Source organism: Prosopis cineraria, unplaced genomic scaffold, assembly GCF_029017545.1.
Source record: "Prosopis cineraria cultivar Desert tree isolate PC_DT_omini unplaced genomic scaffold, ASM2901754v1 PC1, whole genome shotgun sequence".
NCBI classification, from domain to species: domain Eukaryota; kingdom Viridiplantae; phylum Streptophyta; class Magnoliopsida; order Fabales; family Fabaceae; genus Prosopis; species Prosopis cineraria.
Genome location: NW_026555332.1, coordinates 42,352,330 through 42,371,831, shown reverse-complemented (window position 1 = coordinate 42,371,831; position 19,502 = coordinate 42,352,330). Strand labels below are relative to the sequence as shown.

The following is a 19,502-nucleotide window of genomic DNA, read 5'->3' as shown; positions in this document are numbered from 1 at the left end:
AGCTAATTTATCATTTACACATAATAATTGAGGCATAACTTTGACTGGCTATTCATTTGGGTTTGCATTACTATTGTTAGAAATTTTTGCGTGGTGATTCTTGTGTTTTCACTTGTGGTAGGCTGCATAGCTATGTTTAGAAGGTTGAATTATGATTAATGTTTTAAAAATTAGACCAAAACAATGAACCATAAAAATTAGTAGGTCATGATCTTATAGTTTTACATAGTGATATAATAACTAAATAAAAATAATATTCACACAGGCACACATGCACATACGCAACACAAAATAGGTTAAAATAATTCATTATTTCAAGTCTTGAATTTTTTATTCGAATCATCATCAAAATCACACATACAAAAATAAGTTAAAACAGTTCAATTATTTCAAATCTTGAGTTTTTTGTTTTAGATCGTCAAGAATCACTCAGGTCAAAGTGAACCAATTGTCAAAATATGCCAAATGGTTGAACCAAATCATTTTATTTTTGAGTGATGATTCAATCATCTGGATTAATTCAAGTAACAATGATTATGATAGGACAATACTTGTCACCTATCCTTAGGTCTTTTTTCTCTTGGTTTTTGTGTTACCAATTTAAATTCACATCTACAGAGCACATATAGTTATATATTATAGACAATACAGATATTAAAATACAAAGAAAACCCTAAGTCACTTTTTAAGCTTTATGATATTATAAAACTTTTAGGGTAAAGGGAAAAAACTTAAGAAGTTATTTGTCAAGAACATCTAGTATTTTAAAGTGACGAAAAATGTATAAGCACCCATGAAGTTATTTTTTCAGCATATTTGTGATCAAATCATTAAATTTCAAATCTCCAACTAATAATCAATACTGTTGACTTTTAGCAATTTGATCATAGATGCATTGAAAAAATAATTTCATGAGTACTTGTGCACTTTTTCTTATTTTAAATTATTGGATGCTCTTGGTTAGTAATTTTTCAAGTATTTTGTCCTTTTGCCCAAATTTTTATGAATATTTTAAATTTTTATGAATTTATCCAGCGAAATTTTATATATAATTGTTTCTTACACAAAAGAAAATAAAATATTGGAGATTTCATTTTTATTTTTAAAGTTTGAGGAATATGTCCTTGAACGCCTTGTAATTTGGAATTTGTCCTTATGTACCCCAGCTTTATGTTGCTGTAAATTGAGTCTTGTTTTATATGTAAGAAGGCTACGTAAATTTTGTCCTGTTATGCATCCATTGTAAGTTGTACTTCGCATCAGAGGGAGGAAGGGGGTCTCTAAATCTTCCTTTAGCAGAGATTCGGATATGCTCTACACAATTGACTCTTTTAAAAAAAGAACTTGTGCACAGGAAAAATTGCCGATCGATCATGATCAATTGAGGATGGATTTCGCTTGAATTAAGTTCTATAAGATTAACTAATCTTTAGCATTTGGATATTGGTATCTTAAATTGGCCTTGGCTCAACACACATGAAGAGATTAATCTTTATTCTTTAATGTCTAAAGATGAATGATCCTAACGTAGCCCTGGCTCAATGTATTTAGCAGGTGAAGCCTTAATTACTTGGATTCTAGTTACAAGTGATCTAAAATATAATATAACTTCTGTATTTTATTTCATTTATCAATGTGCATATTATAACTAAACACTAAACACAACTAGGTTAAACACTAACCACAACTAGTTTACTGAAATAAATCATTAAATTTTTATTTTTGAATTGGTAATCAAAAAGGTAAAAAAAAAAAAGGCAGTACAAATCAAGTAGCACTGGTAAAATTGAAGTGTTTAGGCTGTTATATTCATGCTCAATAATGTGATCCCACCATTCCTATGAAACAGTCTGAGAACACAATCTTAAATTTCCCCGCTTTAGCGTAGAGGGATATCGCGTAGTTCAAACTATATATGCCACTTTAGCTTAGAAGAAAAAAGAAAGGAAAAAGAAAAGGGGAATCTAGTAATCAGTGGATGCATCTAGCAATTGAGGAAATGCTGCCCTAATCTCACTATCTCTGTTCAAAATGGCATCCACGAATGAAGATGATGAAGCAGTCCCTTCACAATATTGCTTATCAAAGACTTGACGCTTCACGCTCGCCTCATCAGCCACAACCACTCCTGAACCCTCATCACCTGCATTATTCGAAAATTGAATTTGGTTCTGCATTATAACCGAGGGACTCAACGACGACGAAACCCCATTCATGTCGTACTGATTCAGCTGTTGAAACTCGGTGCACATGAACGGGTCACTCAGAAGAAACTCGCTCCAATCAAACGATGAACAGGGGGCAGGAACAGCAGCAGCAGCCATGACGTAGCGAGGTGAGCTTAGTCGTGTGATACTAGAGGAAGATGATGACGATGACGAGGAACATGAAGACGCAGCTTCGTTCTGGTGTGACTGGACGTCATTCTCTGGGTTAATGAATTGGGATTGCACCTCTTGATCAAGCTGATTAGAGACCATTAGATTGGTGCTTGCGGGTCGTGTTTCAGTTGTTACAGTTGAGAGGCAGCTAATAGTTCCCAAGTCAGAAAGGACTTGAGACACAGGCTTGTGGGTCACCGGGTCAATTCCCATCTTCAAAAGCTTCTTCCTCAGCTTTGTGTTCCAGTGGTTCTTCACATCATTGTCTGTTCTCCCAGGGAGTCTCCTCGCAATCAAAGACCACCTGCACCAGAAAAAACAATTAAACACTGATCAGATGCCTCAAAAAGATGCAACATTCGTTACCTTTCAAATGTACGTACAAAAGAAAACAGATATATGGCTGGCAATGGCGCCAAGCTTGTGATGCATGCCCAATACGATGGTCAGTTTCCTTCTCAATAATCCAAGCCAGTTATATGTAAATATATATATTTGCTCTTCGTGTCGTGCTAATTCTGCTTTCTTTTCGGAGACAAATTAAACTGAAAACAAATTAATATAACATAACATCAAATTAAACGTAAACCTGCTTCCTATAGCTTGATGAAGGTTAATAATAAGCTCTTCCTCTTGGGGTGTGAAGCTATGATGCTTGAGGTCAGGTCTCAGATAGTTAGTCCACCTGAGCCTACAGCTCTTACCACATCTGTTTAACCCTGCAAGCCAAAAAAAAAAAAAATCGTGAAGTTGGAGTTGGAGTATCGTTTAAGTGACAATAATATTATATTGGTGCTTTAGAATAAAGGGTGGGAAGAAATGAACCAGCTTTCTTAGGAACCAGAGTCCAATTGCCAGTGCCATGATTGGAGACATAAGCGAGCAGTTTAGCATCCTCCTCGGGAGTCCAAAGGCCCCTTTTGACATTGGATTTATCACAGCAGGTGGCCTTCCCATTCTGGCAGAGAATGAAGGAGCTGGGAGATTAATTATGTAATGCTGATGATGCAGAGGTACATAACTTTAAAGCCTTGAAAGAAAGCTGTTAGCGTTTTAAGATATGAAGAGGCAAGGAAAGCATGCAGTGATGGGTTTATGCTAACAAGAATTGCATGAACGTCTTCATCTTCTGTGAAAAACAACTTTAAAAAATGAAACCATTTTGTATGACATCAGAAACATACTGCAATTGCCTCCCTCTCCTGTTCTCTCTCTCTCTCTCTCATAAGCTTGGCCTCCAACAGCAATATCTAATCGGGTACAAATCGAATGACCTTTATACATGTTTAAACAGTGATTTTCATTTCTGTTGTGCAGCATGCAATCCAAGCTTTTATGTGAGGCTCACAAACTAAGAAGATATCTTCTCATGCTACTTATGGCTCACAGTCATACCTCTCTTCCTGTAGAATCACACACACACACACACACACACACCCCCCCACCACCACCAACAAGAAGATTTCAGTAGAAGTGGTTTTCACCTAAAGAAAAGAAAGTGACCCTCATGCGTAAGAAGGTCATTTATATCTCGAGGAAATCTGAAATGGAACTATTCTATATATAGCAAAAAAAAGTGGGGTGGAGCATGGAGACTCAACCTTCTGTCTCTTCACCCATCATTCTTACTTTTCAGCCTTGTCTCTAATTTCATCCTCTGCTGTAGAAGGCTAAACACTTTCGGCTTTCAGAATAGAGGATATCCTTCATTTAAAAAAAAAAAAAACCATGTTAAAGGACTCATCAAGACAACCAAGTACCAGCACTCTTAGCATGTATTAGTTTGGAGAAAAAATCTATTGATTTGTCTCTTACGGTAACCGCTGCCTTTTTATGTCATCTTTACATGTAAAAGTATCCAAAGATAATGAGGCGAAAATTTATAGGTAATGATATCATAAAAAATTTAAATACATTTATTTAAATAACATATTATGTAAACTATATATTTATTAATATTAAACTTATTCAAATACATGTATAGAAATAAAGATTAATTTATTTATGAAATCAGGGTTTTTTTGCTATTGATTACGGTACAGGAGGAAAAATTCACACCTCATCGCTTTAATTTTAGTGGGATTACTTAAGAAGACCCAAGCACTTACAAGGGATTCAAATTTTATTTTTTCAGGATTAAACTTTATTTTGTCCCCAAACTATATATCTTAGGAGTATTAACCTCCTAAACTTTAAAAAAGACGAATCACCTAATAACTTATTAAATAGATGCTAACAGATGTTGCGTGAGACAAGTGAGATGAGACCTAAAAATTTGATGAGCTGTCACGTGCCTCCATGTCATCATCATCTCTCTCTCTCTCCCCCCCACCATCCCTGGCTCCCTGCGCGCCGGCTAGTTCGACGCGCCCTCCAATTTCTTCTTCCTTTGCTTCTCCCAACCTTTTTTTTTTCTTTGCTCTTAAAAAAAAAAATTACTGGCCTGAAGAAATTATTAGCCGTAAAAGTTTGAGATCAAGTCACTGGATACTCATGAAAATATAATTCATGAACAAAACTAAATTTTAACTCTTTTTTCAAATTACCAACAAGTCATCTATTTATGACTACAATTATCTGGATCTGGTGTAACGCAGTGATCCAGATTGACACAACTATGAATCCATCCGGGGAGGTCAAAAACACTAGCATCACATTGCAAAGAGAAAAATAGGCAACTTCGTGTATCTTTCCCTCAACGTTGACCCAGCGTGGGGATTGGTGAATAAAATAGGACAGTTATTGGCCGGGAAAAATGTGTTATATACAGTTAGTAAACGCTAGAACTAGCAGACATTGCAGCTCTTCATACAGTAACCCTTGACCTGCTCATTTCCAACCATGTAAAGTGGGTTCTTCTCACATTCCCCAACTTTAGCCCACTTGGAGCAATTTACATTCTCATCCACACACTCCCCATCATCACTTCTCTTGATTGGTTTGTCGAAATCCCTCACGTGAATCCACTTGGTTGCGGACCACTTCTCACCCTCGATCACCGGGCAGCTTCCGTGCAAACTCGAAGGATCTGTGGTCGCATCCAGATGAAGACTGAAGAACAGCAGGGCATCACCCTTATCTGGTTTTACTGTTACATATAAACGGAAAGGCATTAGATATTATGCCATGACCCAAAACAATGACACAAGAGCTCATTGTTATAGATGACACAGAGAGCCGGACATATTTATACCGAAACAGCAAGGCAACAAGTGCAATCAATGTCAACGACAAAAACTGGCTGGTACTACTTGCTCAATCAATAAAACAACCCCTGTATCGCAATATTTCACAATGATGCAGCTAATGGGAAAAAAAAAAGTGTTATCAAACAATGGAGACATTTCTACCTTTCCCCTCTTCGGCCCTTCCCATTTTGATTCTGAAAAATAACCCGAACAAGCTCTTACACAATCACAATTATATTTTTTGGTGACAAATCTACAATTATATTTAACAGCAAGCTACCACATTTAGTTTAGCAGCCAGTAGCCAGAGGCTTAGGTGGTTCACAGAAATCTCATGTTTAATCATCCATATTGCCGTTTACAAGGAAATAAAAAAGAAACTATTCAATATCAGTAGAAAGGCAATGTAGTGAATCTGGCACATCAAGCAAAGAGAAAAACAGCCTGGCGATGAATCCTTATCGTTAAAATACCAACTCATGACTTGATAGCATACTATAGACTATAAAAGGGTAACGACAGAATATTGCTACAAAAAAGATCAGAAGGGCATGCACATTTGACATCATTCAAAATTTTCAGGGATGATAGTAAGAGACCAAACTGTCAGAAAATCTGGCAATTGTTCGTCAAAGCATCCTAGAATTTATACCTGCATAGCCTTTCTTTGCACATTCAGACCAGCTATCATCCTTTATCTGGGATAACCGTGCCTAAAAATGGCAAACAAATCAATAATGGATTTCTTTCAGATGAACCTTAAGATTGCTCATTATATGTTTCATACCTCAGCATTAGGAAAAATAGTCTCGCCACCCTTCTCAACATTAGACAAATACATCAGCACAGTGGCAATCCGATGGCCTCCCAATTGCTGATTAGCCTTGTCATGGAAGTAATCAAAATGTGGCTCATACTTCTGACCATTCTCATAGTGCAGTATTTGAATAGATTCACCGTTCTCTGATGGCATAGATGGCTTTAGAGACTGATAAATATGAAAGAGAAATCACCCTGGAAAAATATACAAGCATTGAAATGAATCAAAGCATAATATTGCACCTACCTATTGGAAGGAAGGTCCATGTAGCAATTCTGGCTTCAATACCAGCAACTATTTCATCCTTCGATATAAAACAGAAAAGTAAATTAATTGATAAGGCTTTTTGAGAACAAAACTCAAGATCATGAAAGTGCAGGCTACAGCTAAATCGTCACAACAATTTTGTATATACTTTTCCTTAAAACTTCCCCAAATTCACCAGTGTGATATTCGACAGTAAAAATAAAATGGAAATTCTATTAACTCCGGGTCCTCAAACTAAATTCACCAGATGACAGAAATATTCCACTGATCTGGATCGTCTCTCGTCACAAAACACCAATTTCCCTTAAAAGATAAAAAGAATAACGTGTTTCAAAGAGGATAAAAAGCATAGCAAAGAAATTTTTGGCAATGACGCAACTCTTTATGTTAAACACTATATTTACAGGATAAACGTGCATCAAATACGGTGCAGCTAAACAGAAGATCCACAAATAATTATACCTGAGCCTTGTTAAGAAACATCCCAGAACTCGTTCTGACTTCACTCATTATACTTTTGCCCGATTCATTATCCGCTACCATAGATTTCTCTAGCTTGTCCTTGGCCTGATAGTACAAATTCGGGAATTGAAGGTAACATACTCTTTGGACAGAAGACCAACAGCGGCCATTTCAAAATAATAATAATAACAGAAAACTAACCAGATTAATCAAATGGTCACACTCTTCCTCGGATAAAAATTTCTTGTATATAAAAGCCCTGCGTACGGTAAGTTTCACAAAAAGGGGGGGGGGGGACTCAATGCATGTCTCAGCCAATGCAACCAAAAAATAATTAAAAAAAATAGGTTAAAAACCTGGGACGCCAAGACAGTTGAGTGACCCGAGTAGGATCGAATTTCACTGATGAGCTTCCCCTGTTCAATCCAAGAACCGATCCATGACTGAAAAGATTTTTACAAATAAAAAACTAATTGAAACATTTAATCAACGTATTACACACAAACACGCCAAAAAAAAAAGTGTGGATGTGGGCGATTACGTGGTCATATCTAGGCCCAGGTCCAGCGATCTAATGGAAGAGACAGAGAGATCGGGGAGAAGACAGAGAAAACTGAACAAAATTGCAAGGACGTATCTAGAATCCATGGGGAAGTTAGGGAGAGAGAATGAACTCGGAATGATGGTAGAGAAAGGACAGAGAGACATTTTATAGAAATGGGGAAAAAGAACCGAACAAGCAATGCAGGAATGAGAAAACTGGAATGAATCAGAGAAACCAGGAAGTGGAAAAGTCGTGGGGTTTTGTACTTTTGTGTGATTTGATTTCCATATGTTGAAACTTTCAGAGAATTCAAGTAGCGCCCACTGTATTTGGCTTCCACTGACTTTCTCTGCGTCCTTTAATTAGGAGCCCCAGTTCTCCTTTCTGGAACCTTCCTTCAACGTTCCTGTATCGGATTCTCTGTAGAAACAGATGCAAAAGTGAAAGTGTGAAACAACTTACAGGCTTACACGGTTTCGTAGTTTTCTCAAAAAAAAAAAAAAAATACAAATAAAAATTACGGAGACTTTTAATTAGGTTAGATTAAAGTTAGGGCACGGCACGCCGTATAACTTGTGAGATGTAACGTAACTTCTTTTTTCCCCCCCTTGATAGACACGTCTATTTATGATGTATTGGTACACATATATAAATAATATTTTGATATTTTGATACACATTTTTTTGCCACAATATTTTATATTTATCTTCTCTAGAGATGATATATTGAAAGGAGAATTTCATTTAAAAAATTTTGGATGTGATATAATTTCAACTGAGTTTCAAAAACTTATGAAATTTTGTTGCAGGCCCAGAGCATTTAAATAAAATAAATTCTCTTATTTAAATGATCAAAATACCCTTCAATTATAAGTAACATTATTAAAATAATAAATTAAGTTATGATTTTTACAAGTAACATTACTTAAATAATAAATCAAATTATAATTTGTATAAGTAATATTATTATAATAACAAGTCAAGTTAAAAATTTTACAAATAAAAAGGCTAAAATAATAAGTTAAGTTTCAATTTTTACAAAAAATATTAGTAAACAGGGCAAGTTATAATTTTTTCAAGTAATATTGCTATAGTAACAAGTTAAGTTGTGATTTTTATAAGTAATATTATTATAATAACAAGTCAAGTTATGATTTTTATAAGTAATATTATAAGAATAACAAGAAGTTATGTTTATTCTATTAATGCTACTTGTAAAACTTATAACTTAACTTAATATTTTACTAATATATTACTTGTAAAAATAGTAAGTTGGCTTGTTATATCTTTAATGCTAATTATAATTGAAGGACATTTTGATCATTCAAGTAAGAGAATTTATTTTATTTTGATGCTTCGAGCTTGCAATGAAATTTTAAAATTTTTTAGCACCGGATTAAAATTGTGTCACATCCAAGGGACTTATTAGAACATAAAAAAAGTTTCACTTCTAAATATTAAAAGATATATTATAAATATATAAACTTAAAAAGTATCTAAATAAATAATTTAAGCTATTTTGATGGAATATATTATCCTTAAATATATTTAATATAAGAAATATAACATGGTATTAGAGACATTCAATTGGCAACTAGAGAGAGAGAGAGAGAGAGAGAGAATGAAAGATGAAAAAAGAGATTAAAAAAAGGGAGAAGAAGAAATTAAATAGACTTGAGATGTCTAAAATTAAAAAAATAAAGTACAAGCCAAGTAAGAAGAAGAAGAAAATAAAAAAGAAAAATAATGGTAGAAAAAATATTAAATATAAAAGAATTTTCACCTCTAAATATTAAAAAATATATTATGAATATATAAGCTTTAAAGGATTTAACTAATTTGCTTAAACTATTTTAATAAAATATACTATCCTTAAGCATACTTAATATAAAAAATATAATAGAACTTTAGTGAAATTCTCCCTATATTTAATTAGATTTTGGCCTCATGCGCATGCACGGAATATAAGAATTGTTCATATGAATTGTGTAGATATTTCTAATTTTTTAATCAAGTAGGTGGAACAAGTGATAATCTGATTTTGCATATTATTGATTATTTAATATTATTTTGTTTAACCTAGTATGGAAATATTTCGGAGCGTAGAGTACGAAAGCAAACGACTTGTAATTGTGCTGGTAGTCGGTATCTACCTACGATTTGTTCTAATTGATTATTGATTATTTAGAGTTATTTTATTTAAGCTGGTATGAAAATATGTTGGAGCGTAGAGTACGAAAACAAACCACTTGTAATTGTGCTGCTCATTAGTATCTTCTGCTTGTTCTAATCCATGCATGGGCCATTGCTCTTTGTATTTGTTATTCTTTATCTATCATTTACCTTGAGTTGTTGTATTTTAATTTGTTCTTGTTTGGTTATAACTTTCTGTTTCGCTCTATATGAATTCGATATTTTTGGTGCTAGATTAATAATGTAAAACTTGCAAGGGTGTGCGTGTCAAAGCAAAAATTATTTTGGAAATTATGTTTTCCCCATAATTAAATTGCAGCTCCTGTAACCTACATCTTGTGGTAGTAGTAAAATTTTGACACAAAGTACTAATCCCGTAGTCCCCATGTATGTCTTAAGATGCATAGGATAAATAGTATCATCACATTACATGCTCAACCATCACACAAGAGACCCATGCAAAAGTCCACAATCCTAGATTATTATATTTCACTGAAGTTTTGCCCACTTAATATAAACATGACGCATATAATTCAATGGGTAACAAAGATGCACACAAATATACTGTAGTGTTACACATGACTGGTTTTTTTGTCTTTTGATCCTCTTGCAGGGTTGGTGGCGGAAAACTCATCCACTGATATCATTGACAGACCGGGAGCTATAGATTCATCGTGTTCTAATTTTGGGATGCACTTCATTTTTTTATTTTTTTATTTCTGTTATGGTTGACTTGCGGATCTCTGATAATGTTAAGTGGCCATTGGCCATTGTATTGTTGTCTGCTTCCAGCATTCTTTTACGAACCAATGAACTTGTGGGAGTGGACACTGTTTGATCATTGTCCTCTATAATTGATTTGGTGGCCTGTTTAGATAGGAATGGGGAAAATGGGAGTTAATTTCGTTGAGATGAGAGGAAAAAGAATTGAGTAAACACATCGTCAACAATATTAATTCTAAAATATGAATAAATCTTACAATTGTGGTCATGGATAATGGAGTTGAATCACAAACCTTCTACAAAAGAAGTTTTTGTTAATCCAAGAGTTGAAATAACATATGACAATGTAATTTCACACATGATCAGGAAGAAGCTTTCAATAATAATTGTGAATCATATATTTGTGAATCATTGGATTGCCTTTTCTACTTGGTTATACAAATCATGCCTATGTCACCTGATCCATTTCTTGTAAAGCAATTACGCTGAGGCTGGATGATTTCCTTGTCAAGTTATATTTTGAGTAACTTAGTTTCATTGGCATGATCTTGCCAACTACATCTTCTAATGTTTATGGGTAACAATGGTAGATACCATCATCATGTTTTAATGATCATTGGGCATGTTTTTTTCGCTATTAAGTTAACTATAGGAGAATAACAGAAACTATTAAACATATAGTTGGCTGAAAATTGAAGTACCTACTCAAGTTGCTCCATTAGTTTGTGGATATTTGTTCTCAATAGCTCACTGGCAATAGCATTAAAAAAACCACTGAAGTTGATCCACTTTGGTCGGATACTTGGTAATGAACCTTCAAGCAGATAGTATTCAGGTTTTTAGAATATGTAATGATATAATCTGCTACAAGTTTGATAGTTATGGTATATCCTTTCATTATTTTAGTTATTGGTGCATAACAGTAATATGCATGAATGTATATACTAAATGACAATATACATGGGAACATACCTCTGAAGGTTTAGGAATATTGATTATATTATTGAAATTCTTTTTTCAGGATCAAGGAAGTTTTTAGCACAAGGATGGCATGGGAGATTTTGAGTGAAGGGTATGTTACTCAATTGTGGGTATAATGAGAAAGTACTTGAGAGTTCCCTCCTCTTTGGGATATTAGGATTGAATATTATTCGAATTGCGTTGAGAGAGTTAAATAATTCGTTTAATATTTCTCACAAGAATGTACAAAATATGATAAAAAAAAAGATGACATATAATAGCGTCTGAAAACGCGTGATAACCTTTGTGCTCTATTCATTTTTGTACTATTAGCATTTTAAACTACTAAGATAGATAGAGATAAGATGATAAGGGTTATTCAAGTTCTTTGTCTGCCATTATTGTGATAGTTTTCAATTTAATGTGTATCTTTGAGTTATATTGCTTGTACTAAGAAGTAATTGTTGTTATTTATAGTATCATGTGGTGTGGTTTGCAATATAAGCAAGTCCTGCAGAAAGCATAAACTTTGTTATTTGGTATTTTTGTTCTTAGTTTAAACTGCATGAATTGCAGGGATTTTACAGGCCTTTTAGTTTCTGTTTTCATTTTTTTATTTTTAAAAACTATTTTATAATATAGTTTTCATAATTTTTTTTCAATACAAAACAAAATAAAAATTCATTTGGTCATATTAATTTTAAAATAATTTTTTAATTAAAAAATAGACAAATAGTTATAGCTATAAACGGTTAATGGTAATGATTTATGATAAAAATTATTCAAAACAATTGTAATTTTTAATAATTAAATGTAGTATATTTTAAAAAGAAATAAATAAAATGAAAACAAATTTAAGTTGTTTCTATTTTTTTGGTTTTAAAAAACAAAAACAGTTTTAAAAATAATTAAATAAAAAACATTTATCCAAACAACTTTTAAAATTTTTTTATTTTCAAAAATAAAAAATAATTTTTAAAAACTAGAAACAAACAGGCCTCTAGAACTCCAAATTATATTTCTTATATGACGTAAACAAATTTATTGGTTCCCAGACCTTTTTCTTGTGAAGACAGCTCAAACGCTTTATTTGATTTCCTTCATATTTTCTACTCCTAATGAAAGGGAAAGGCCATGGCTATGCAATGAGCACAAAAAAAAAAGGGTAAATATATAGAAGTCTTTAAATTATAAATCACACGTAAATAACTTTACTTTTTTAAAATTTGACAACAAAATCCTCATCAAGCTCGAGCTGTACCCAAAAATTATATAAAAAATTTTAAAAAAAACCTAATTTTTGATTCCAATATTTTGTTTGTGTTTTGCTATTCGTCCTTGCATTTTTTTTAATATTTTAAATTTCTATATTTTCATTTTTTGTGTTTTACATTTATTTAAGGTCCTTACACTTTATTCATTTTGGTCATTTAAGGATCTAAAATATTAAAAAATAAAAGTGTAAGGACTTAAAATATCAAAAAAAGTGTAAGAACTTATAGTAAAACACAAGTAAAGTGTAGGAATCAAAAGTTATATTTTTTTCAAAAATTAAAAGAATTGGATATCAATGGAGACAAATACCAACTGAAACATAAAGACACATAAAACCGCTTTATATTTGACTAGATTTTATTATTAGTGATTTCAAATCTGATTACAAAACAAAAAAAAACGATGACCAATTATGAAAATCCAAATTTGGAAGATATATAAGCCAGAGAAATATTATAATGAAAAACATGGAACTATTGGTGTTGGAAAAAAAAGGAATATTATCATAATCACAATCAACTCTCAAAGAATAACAAATAACATTATTAGCAACAGCAAAACACATTGTTGATTCATAGAAACTAACCAATGAATTGTGGACTTCTTCGACAATCATAGATCACTTCATGATAATATAAACCACTACCTCCCCTGCATACTCATATAATGAATATTGTGGAATAATTACTAACCTTTCCCGCTATTACCCAAAGCACAACATTGCATATAGAATGAAACCAAATCTCATATTAGTGATATCTCTCAGACATGATCGAAAATAATGTGGCACATATAAGGGGCATTTGCATTCTGATTTTCATCCTGGTCAAAATTTGATGACCAATTTTCATTACCTTACGCATATAATGAACAACCAAAGGTCAATCTAATAAATTAATAAGGGAAACCAATGGATCCAAATAAGAATAAAATGAACCACCATACCTTCATTTGAATCTCGTGGAGCTTAGTTGGTCCAATTTTATCATCTTGATCCTCTTCTCAATTGGTTGTGTACCATTATAAGTAACTCCTGCTAACATATAATTTGCATATTGCTAATTGCTACCTATATCTCATTGGCAAACTAGAGAGCTAACCATTTCTAACAAATTAGATCAGGTGCTAAAAATGATAGGTTACCTATTATTAGGGGACCTGCTTTCTCTAGTCACCCACATTCTTTTTTATTGAAAGGTCTGGGGGCTACCACCCTTTCTAAATGCTAACCAATATTGTAATCTTCAATTGATGAAATTGGCTAATTAAGGCCGTACTGCCCTACATTTGATGAATCGGATATCACAAATCACAACTTATAAATAATGTGATTTTTCCAATTTTTTATAGATAGGACTCCTTTGTTATTTTTTGATTTTTTTTATTTAACATTTGAATTTCACGTGATTTTGGATATTAAAGAGAAATATAAGAATTGTCTACATGTGGTGTGTAGTGTTGTAAAAACAAGGCAATGACACAAAAATTAAAGCGTATGAAACTCACGTTATTTTTATTTTGGTCTGAACTATACTGTTGCTATATCTCAAAGACAATGCGGAGGAACTACAATATCACACAAAATACAACAGAAACAACATCTAGAAATCCTACCACAGTCAAATGCTTGCTCTGTAATTTATTGTTATTCCTTTTAGCTTAAGTTAGAAACATTTACAAGTGAATTTTTGCAATCCTAACATATATTTTCACTACCACAGAAGACTCCATTACTTGATGGTTATTTTAGCCAATATTTAACGGTTTTTAACCATTAAGTAATGAGGCGCCATGTATTAGGGATACCCTTACTTGATGGTAAAGCATATAATTCGAGCTAAACCCGAACCCATCGAAAAAAGTTAAGGTCAGGTTTAGTTATATAGCTTTTTTTTTAAATGGTAGGATATTTTAAGCACGATCCAAATAAGCTTGGCCTAAATCAAGTTCGACATGAATAAACTTGACTACTGAAATTTCTGGCTCTATATATATATAGAGTTGATAGTTTTGGCTAAGCTTGATAGGGTAACCTAAACTCAACAAAAAAAAAAGTTAAAATCAAGTTTAGCTATATATATGGGCTTTTTTTAGAGAGCATGATATTTCAAACTCAATTCAAATAAGTTCACCCAACCTGAATTATTGACTCTACTTAATAGTTTTTAACCATCAAATATTTAAGACATTACTTAATGTTTATTTCATAATAACCGTCAAGTATAATCTTACACGTTTGGTATTTTAGCTATTTCTATAAGACTATACTTGACGGTTGTTCTAAAATAACCATCAAATAATATCTTAAATACTTGATAGTTATTTCACAACAATTGTCAAATGTTAATGATAAAACCTACCTAGGCGTGTAGAAATTTATCAAAACTATTTGATGGTTATTTTGAAATAACTGTCAAGTATTTGAATATATTTGATGATTATTTTAAAATAGTCATCAAGTGAAATGGAGTTTTTTTTTTAAGTGAGGATTGCTTTCCAGGTAGCCCCTTATAAATATTAAGCAATCAAATATATATATTAGCTAGCCAGTAATAAAAAACAAACCAATCATTATTTATATTAAAATTACTGGCCAAGTACCTTAAAATTCCTATATCACTCCTGTAGCCTAAATCTAAAACTATAAAAAAATCTATAATTTTAACTAATTTGCAAGCTAAAATTTCAAAATTAAGTGGCTTGAGACATAAAATTTGACTAAAAAATGGATGTGTGTGCCAAAACTATTTATTGGGCCAAACCACTACCATTATTCGCATGTCAAACACGACTTGAACTACCTCTTCAAGGGTTTCTTCTATATGTATACTTGCATACCAAACATAGTAGGCGTTCTCGAAGGACTGTATGCAAAGAGTCACAATAAATTCAAGTTAATAGCTATCTAACTAAAATTGATTAAAATTTATAATTTAAGTGTAATTAAATTTAATATATACCTTAGTAGATAATGTGGTAAGGGCATGGGTGATAATTTCCTCTAGGAATCTCATCAAGCAAGAACCATGATCATTTCTCTGATCTGGCTAGATGTACACTATAAAAGAAAACCACATATCAATGAAATGATGGTTAAAAGGCTACTATTTGTTGATTAAAAACTTGACCAATTAGATAAATACCTTAACTATGACCCATTTTTCTCAAGAATACAATGCCTTCAAGTTGGGAAACAAGGTTTCATTGGTCGTAGTGCGATACAATACCACAACTCTGAAAAGAAAATAAAGAATAAATGTTAAAAATTATATATATATATATATATATATATGGATATTAAAAAATAATTGATAAAAATTCAACTTACTTATTAAAAAATTCTACCATATTTGGCTACTGCTTGGTTCTCCATTAAGAGGACCAAAATACCTAATTTTTAAAGCAACATGATTAATCACAATAAGTATCCAGTGCCCCCTAATAAAAAATAACTAATGTTATTAAATAAGTAAATATAAAAAACATTTACTTGCATGAAAAGTAATGAGAAAGTAGCTCACCCCTAACAATAAGGAGTAAGAAATAAAGTATCACTGTTTGCTCCCTTGTCTTTGAATTGATCCAAAAGTTACTTTGCTTGATCTTTAAGAGCTTCCTTAGTAATTTTATTATGGGTAGAGACATCATGAAAATTAACTAACTTGAACCTCGACCCAAGGCTACCAAGAACCATGAGTAAGTTATAAAGGTGGCTTGAGTATTGAAAAAATAACCAAGTGCATGCACACGTATGCACACACAAAATTCAAGTAATTAATTAAGTACTATTGAAGAATTACCTCAAGTAGAAGCTTATCAGACTAGTGCTGGTCATTTTGTGTTTGAGGATTTCATTTAAAATTCCATCCTAAACAACTTCAAATGAGCTCGGTTTGTTGTATAGCCCATCATAAAAAACTAATGACATCTCCAATCACCACTTAATGAGCCATCCTTGAAGCCATTACATAAGTCTTAAGAGAGGCACAATATTTACACATTCCCTCTTTAATCTTATTTAAAACTAATAACTAGTTAATTTTTAATAATAGTTATTAGAAAAAATTTGACAGCATAACGGCTTAAAATAAGAGTTCACAAGCTTTATGCCCTCTTGATTAATCTAACAACAAATACATAGCAACAATTACATAACAACTCAAAAAAGTTTTGCATATTAAAAAAATTTTAATTGTATGACGGCTTAAAAATGAACATTTTTGGAGTCTTATTCCCTCTTTTCATTCTAAATTTTAATCCTAAATATTCTAGTCCATTCAACAAATCAGCAAAATAATATATTTTCAACTGCATTCAAGAGTACATAACAATAATAGCACAAACTCAATCCACGTAGCAATAGCAAACACTAAGAGAAGAGAATGCTCGCGGCAATTAACAATGAAAATATTCAAATTAACTAAAAATTTAGTAACAAAATTGTTTTAACTTATAAAATCAAAATCTAAAACACCAAAAATCACTTCACAACAAAATCAAGAACATCCATAATAATGAAGAACATCCATAGGTCAACAAAAATAAAATTTGAAACAACCATTTGCCATAAATAAACAAAAATCTATAATCTATGAACTCAAAAGAAGTATTGATGATGGAAAAATTAAAGAACCGATCTCAAGAAATGAGAGAACACCAAAAATGAACAGGGGAACAAGAGGGAAGACAAAAACACAAACAAGCTTTGCAACAAGCAAATAAGCAGAAAAATCACAAATCCAACCTCAAAACAAAGCAAAATCATGGTTTGATGGCCAAAAATATTTTTTCGCAAGTGCTTGGAGAGATTTTGAAGGTTTAGGTGTGAGCAAAGAAAGAACAATTTGATTTTGAAAACTAATTTTAAAACATAATACTTAACAGTTATTTTACTTAACAGATATTTTTAAAAAAATGTTAAGTGTTACATATTTGATGCTTATTCTGAAATAAATGTCAAATATATGCAACAAATACTTAATCATTCTTTCATAAAAAGCATCAAATATATATATATATATATATATTAATATTTTTTTAATATAATTTACTTGGCGTTTGTTTACATGAAACCGTCAAGTATATTAAATTTATATTTAATGGTTACCTTTGCAAAAGTATCAAATAAATAAATGTAATAAAATTGATGTTTATTTACTAATAATAATTAATTATATGGTTATTTACTTGATAATTTTATTAAAATAATTTCAAATATTCCTTATTTTTTATTTATCGCTTATTTGAAATGATCGTCAATGTCAATTATGAAGCATCTTATTCAAATAATTTTGTGATAATGTGTTATGGGTGGATGCCAAATTCTCCTGATTGTGACTTTTGTCTTCCTAAAACACAAGACTTTTAACTTACCTGATTTGTTTGAGTCGAGCTCAAGATAAGACAGAATTTGTGAAGTGCACAGATTTGAACGCGATGCTTAGCCTTAGCGATCAAAAAATTTTATACTAAGATTGTTATGACATTTAAAGCCATTCCAGTTTTATGTTCATTTTTTATCTTACACGCAAGTATAGAACCTAAGGGTGTTTTCAATTGATAGATGCACAAAGTGGTCAATTACTGAATATACTTTCAATGTGGAGATAGAAATAATAAAAGCTCTTCGGAATGTCACGGGTCATGTTTAGCCTTAGGCCGAAAAGAAAGGAAATCTAATGAAGCTCAAGTCTAGTCCACAGAGAGAGAGAGAGAGAGAGAGAGAGAGAGAGAGAGGGCTAAGCCCATGGTCGGTGGCCACGCAAGATGCTTTTGTCCAGTTTGTGAGTTTCCCTGATGGGCCACAGTTAATGACCAAGAACCTGGCTTTTTTCTTTGACCAGCAAAAGGCCCTAGCTATTACGAGACCGCATATCATATATTTTTTTAATTTTATTTATAAGTTATTTTTGTAAACTTTATTAATATCAATATAATAAAAATATAAAAAATAATTATAAATAAAATTTTAAAATTAACTCTCAAATGAAAAAACCAAAAGGTGATCTAATTAATGTAATATTATTTTTTATATTTTTTTCATATTTTATAAAAAAGTTACTTCCTTTACAATAAAAAAAAGTACGATCAATTTTCCTTTACAATAAGGGTGTTTTGAAAATTTCATTTTGAAACACCTAATCATCATCAATAAATGACTAATATTGTGAATCACATTTTTTTAAAATGCAACTAATATAGCAAACGAGAGGGAGTATGTAATGCTACTATGTCAGTTTTTATTAGCCACAATATCCCGTGCAATTTTTGGAGGCACCATCAATCCTAACAGAAATTTAAATATTAGTTTATTACATTATAAGAAACTAACACCTTTCACTATTCGCAATCCCTTCTGGTAGTTGGTTTTTAAATGTAAGCAAAATTTTATTATACTTTTTGTTGTAAGCAAAACAACAATTTTCAAGAAATATTTGTGATATATTTTTTTAAATTTCTTTTCATTAAATGATAGTATTACTAAATTAAGGAAAAATGCTGGATTAATTTTAGAAAAAAAATTTATATATTTAGTCTTATATACTTAAGGTGTTTGTTTTCAATTAAATTAAGACATATATATTTTTTATAAATTATTTATTTTATAACAAATTATTGTGATTAATATTATTGACATTAAAATTCTCATGTCTTGATTCAATTAGATAAAAGTATATTGAGTGTATAAAG

At 31.6% G+C, this 19,502-nt stretch overlaps 2 protein-coding genes across 3 annotated transcripts; both read right to left on the bottom strand.

Moving 5' to 3' along the window:
- Window positions 1-1,763: 1,763 nt before the first annotated feature.
- On the bottom strand, window positions 1,764-4,156 carry LOC129301789 (transcription factor MYB35-like). The gene is made up of 4 exons (XM_054940383.1): window positions 4,142-4,156; window positions 3,207-3,339; window positions 2,971-3,100; window positions 1,764-2,685 (listed from the first exon to the last, which is right to left on the bottom strand). Exons 1-4 carry the CDS (start codon window positions 4,154-4,156, stop codon window positions 1,965-1,967), a joined length of 999 nt encoding a protein of 332 aa, XP_054796358.1. The 3' UTR covers window positions 1,764-1,964.
- Window positions 4,157-5,017: 861 nt separating this feature from the next.
- Window positions 5,018-8,067, bottom strand: LOC129311094 (probable prolyl 4-hydroxylase 6). 2 transcript variants are annotated; one of them, XM_054953125.1, is made up of 8 exons: window positions 7,660-8,067; window positions 7,475-7,561; window positions 7,320-7,377; window positions 7,119-7,223; window positions 6,636-6,693; window positions 6,357-6,532; window positions 6,222-6,282; window positions 5,018-5,469 (listed from the first exon to the last, which is right to left on the bottom strand). In XM_054953125.1, exons 1-8 carry the CDS (start codon window positions 7,824-7,826, stop codon window positions 5,168-5,170), a joined length of 1,014 nt encoding a protein of 337 aa, XP_054809100.1. In that variant the 5' UTR covers window positions 7,827-8,067; the 3' UTR covers window positions 5,018-5,167. The 2 variants fall into 2 exon arrangements, with proteins under 2 accessions (XP_054809100.1, XP_054809179.1); XM_054953204.1 differs by having other exon boundaries at window positions 7,475-7,534.
- Between the last annotated feature and the right edge of the window lie 11,435 nt (window positions 8,068-19,502).

What these genes read in the sequence shown, in the direction of transcription:
- LOC129301789 (XM_054940383.1), bottom strand. An exon ending in TCTGGTTCCTAAGAAAGCTG is followed by an intron (nt 3,101 to 3,206) that starts GTTCATTTCTTC and finishes TTTGGCTTGCAG; the next exon opens with GGTTAAACAGATGTGGTAAG. An exon ending in CATCAAGCTATAGGAAGCAG is followed by an intron (nt 2,686 to 2,970) that starts GTTTACGTTTAA and finishes TTTCTGGTGCAG; the next exon opens with GTGGTCTTTGATTGCGAGGA.
- LOC129311094 (XM_054953125.1), bottom strand. Translation starts at nt 7,826, where the DNA reads ATGTCTCTCTGTCCTTTCTCTACCATCATTCCGAGTTCATTCTCTCTC. An exon ending in GTGACCATTTGATTAATCTG is followed by an intron (nt 7,224 to 7,319) that starts GTTAGTTTTCTG and finishes TTGTACTATCAG; the next exon opens with GCCAAGGACAAGCTAGAGAA. An exon ending in TGCAAAGAAAGGCTATGCAG is followed by an intron (nt 5,470 to 6,221) that starts GTATAAATTCTA and finishes TATATGTAACAG; the next exon opens with TAAAACCAGATAAGGGTGAT.